We start from the raw sequence: 3,636 nt of genomic DNA, 5'->3' as shown, positions 1-3,636 counted from the left end.
TGTCCCTCAGCTCTTCAGCTCAAGGTGAGCGCTCTACCACTTGAGCTACAGCGCCACTTCCGGTTTTCTGGTGGTTTATTGGAGATAGGAGTCTCATGGTCTCTCCTGCCCGGGCTGGCTTTGAACCGTGATTCTCAGATCTCAGGCTTCTGAGTAGCTAGGATTACAGGCATGAGCCACCAGGGCCCGGCTTTTATTTTGCTTTATATATTAGTAAGTTATTGAATCAGTAAATGAGACTAAAGGGACACTCATTTTGACAATTGTAGATTGTATTTAATATGAAAATACATCTTAGGAGGTGGGCACTTAGATCTCATGCCTATAATCCTAGCAACTCAGGAGGCTGAGACTAGAGGATTGAAGTTCGAAGACAGCCTGAGCAAAAAAAAAAAAAAAAAGAGCAGAAGTAGAGCTGTGGCTCAAGTGGTAGAACACTCTCCTTGAGCAAAAAAGCTCAGGGACAAAGCCGGGCACAAGTGGCTTTGGCCTGTAATCCTAGCTACTCAGGAGACTGAGATCTGAGGATCATGGCTCAAAACCAGCCCGGGCAGGAAAGTCTGAGAGACTCTTAACTCCAATAAACCACCTGAAAACCGGAAGTGGTGCTGTGGCTCAAGTAGTAGAGCATTAGCCTTGAGCTGAAGAGCTGAGGGACAGTGCCCATGCCCAGAGCTCTAGGACAGTTCCCAGACCCTGAGTTCAAGATGGGCACATACACAAATGTATTATGTATGTCTTTTTTTTTTGGGGGGGGGTCCAGTCATTGGGCCTGAATTCTGGACCTGGGAGCTGTCCCTCAGCTCTTCAGCTCTTGAGCCACAGCGCCACTTCTGGCTTTTTTCTTTTTGCTTATGTGGTGCTAGGGAATCGAACTCAGAGCCTCATGCATGCAAGGCAAGCACTCTACCACTGAGCCACCTTCCCAGCCTATTATGTATGTCTTAAGCTTGGCATGGTGGTTTGTGTCTGCAGTCTCAACCCTCAGAAGGCTGAGGCAGGAGACTTTGAGACTAGCCTGGACTACATACAGCAAGACTAAACATGACTCATAAAACCCTAAAAACTTTGTGATATTTATTCTCATCTTTTCACTAGTTTCAATCAACTTAGAATTAGCACTCACCATTCACCCTACTGGCATATGAGAAAAAAGAGTAAGGTATTCCTGCTTTCAGATAGTTTACAATTGATTATGAATGCATCTACAAATTATAAGTACCATCTTTTTTTTTTCCTCATTCATGGGATCTAAATTGTGGGCCTGGACACTATCCCTGAGCTCTTCAACTCAAGACTAGCACTTTACCACCATTTTCGGCTTTTTCTGCTTATGTGGTGCTGAGGAATCAAACCCAGGTGCTTTATGCATGCAAGGCAAGCTCTCTACCACTGAGCCACCTTCTCAGCCCTGTACAATTCATCTTGATCAATGTCACCCTTTCCATCTTTCTCCCTCATCTTAAAAAAAAAATTGCACTTCTGTAACTAGGTCAACTTTTTTGGGACATTTGCATGTGTACAGTCCCAGAGTAACCACTGTCGGTCATGGGGCTTGAACTCTGGGCTTGGGTGCTGTCCTTCAGCTCTTCAGATCAAGGCTAGCACTCTACCACTTGAGCCACAGCACTGCTTCCGGTTTTCTGAGTGTTTTGTTGGAGATAAGAGTCTCACAAACTTTCCTGCCCAGGCTGGCTTTGAACTTCGATCCTCAGGTCTTAGCTTCCTGAGTAGCTAGGATTACAGGTGTGAGCCACTGGTCCCTGGCCTACCCATGGATTTTTATATACATTCTGTAATTACATTCTGTAACTGAAAACTATTTTTTTATACAGTTCTGTAATATACATGTGGTTTGTTGAAAATGGTTATATCATTTTATAGTGCTTTTTTTTTTTGGTGCCAGTCCTGGGGCTTGAACTCTGCCTGGACATTGTTGTTAATCTTTTTGACTCAATGCTTGTGCTCTACTACTTTGAGCCACAGCATCATTTCTGGCTTTTTTGGTAATTAAACGGAGATAAGAGTCACAAACTTCCTGTATGGGCTGGCTTTGAACTGAAAAGATCAGATCTCAGCCTCCTGAGTAGCTAGGATTACAGGTATTAGCCACTGATGTCCCGCAACATCATATCTTTTAAAGCCTAATTGCTATGTAAAGAAAATATATTAAATAGCCTATTTATAATTAGTTGCCAGATGGTATATTTTAAGAGTAGGTACAAGTAGAATGATAGTTTCCTTAGTGACCTAAGAGTATCTAAATTGGCATTTGTTGTTGTAGATATATATAGATATATAGCTATATATATATCGATATATCTATAGATATAGATATATCTATACTCGAAGATAAGCTAGGTTCCCCTGGCTCACAGCTATAATCCCAGCTACTCAGAAGGCTGAGATTTGAAGATCATGGCTTGAAGCAATCAGGGCAGGAAATTCCCTGAGACTAGTAACTAAGTTGGAAATAAAGCTGTGACTCAAGTGGAAAAGCACCAGCCTTGAGCAAAAAGCTTAGGGACACCATCCAGGATCTGAGTTTAAGCCCCAGTACTGGCAGAAAAGAAATAAAAATGAAGATAATAATCATAATACAGTTTCTATGAGTTGTTCTGTCTATAGTGAAAACTGGTTGTGTGTGTGTGTGTCAGTACCAAGGCTTAGACTCAGGGCCTCTTATTCTGCTTGCTTACTCATAGCTGGTACTCTACTACTTGAGCCACACCTCCAGTCTTGGCATTTGGCTAGCCACTTAGATATGGAGTCTTATGGACTTTTCTTCTTGGGCTGGTGTTGAACTGAAACTCTGATCTCTGCCTTCTAGGATTATAGGCATGAGCCACCAGAGTCTGGTGTTTGAGTTTTCTGAGACATGGCTCGCTCTGTAGTATACGAAATATATATAACATGTCACAAAATAAAATATCTTAATCCCCTTTTTCACTTTAATTTACTAGACCTTTGTAATAGAAGGACCTACCCTTAGGATGGAATAATCCTATAACTAATAATGTTTTCTTTTATTTTTAGCACTTTTTCAGCTATTAACTCAAGGTTCTCGAGAATTTGAAGATGTTTTAAATATTCTCCATTCATCTTACCTTGAACAAACCTCAGTTACAAATTTTAACTACAAACGGGCTTGCTTGGTACATAATGAACTTTTGGAAAAGGAGGTATGTTTTAAGTTGTTGTAAGTGTGTGTGTATGTACGTACACATGGCGTGCATGTGCACCTGGGACTTGAACTCGGCCTATGTGCTGTTTCTTAGCTTTTTCACTTAAGACCTAGCGCTCTACCATTTGAGTCATAGTTTCACTTCCAGCTTTTTGCTGGTTAATTGGGGGTAAGAAAGAGTATCATGAACTTTTCCCCCTGGGCTGGCTTCAAACTGAGATCCTCAGATATCACCCTCCTAAGTAGTTCAGGATTATAGTCAGAAGCCACTGGCACCTGGTTTATAATTCTTTTTAGAACTAATTAAACAGTCTGGAACAAAAAGTTCTTTTTATTTTTCTAGAAATACTAATGTTTGGGCTGGGAAGGTGGCTCAGTGGTAGAGTGCTTGCCTTGCATGCATGAGACCCTGGGTTCGATTCCTCAGCACCACATAAGCAAAAAGAAAAAAG

At 41.6% G+C, this 3,636-nt stretch overlaps 1 protein-coding gene across 1 annotated transcript in view; it reads left to right on the top strand.

Annotated features, from left to right (window-relative positions):
- The window catches only part of Fam208a (family with sequence similarity 208, member A), a gene marked incomplete at its 3' end in the record, with an annotated part of 28,805 nt that overhangs the window by 9,339 nt on the left and 15,830 nt on the right, over window positions 1-3,636 (top strand). Inside the window, exon 2 of the mRNA XM_013030716.1 lies at window positions 3,037-3,182. Within this exon, the coding sequence (XP_012886170.1) occupies window positions 3,037-3,182 (146 nt within the window). The remainder of the gene's footprint in view (window positions 1-3,036; window positions 3,183-3,636) is intronic.

The sequence above is a fragment of the Dipodomys ordii genome, unplaced genomic scaffold (assembly GCF_000151885.1).
Source record: "Dipodomys ordii isolate 6190 unplaced genomic scaffold, Dord_2.0 Scaffold132, whole genome shotgun sequence".
NCBI lineage: Eukaryota > Metazoa > Chordata > Mammalia > Rodentia > Heteromyidae > Dipodomys > Dipodomys ordii.
This window is presented reverse-complemented; position numbering and strand designations above follow the sequence as displayed.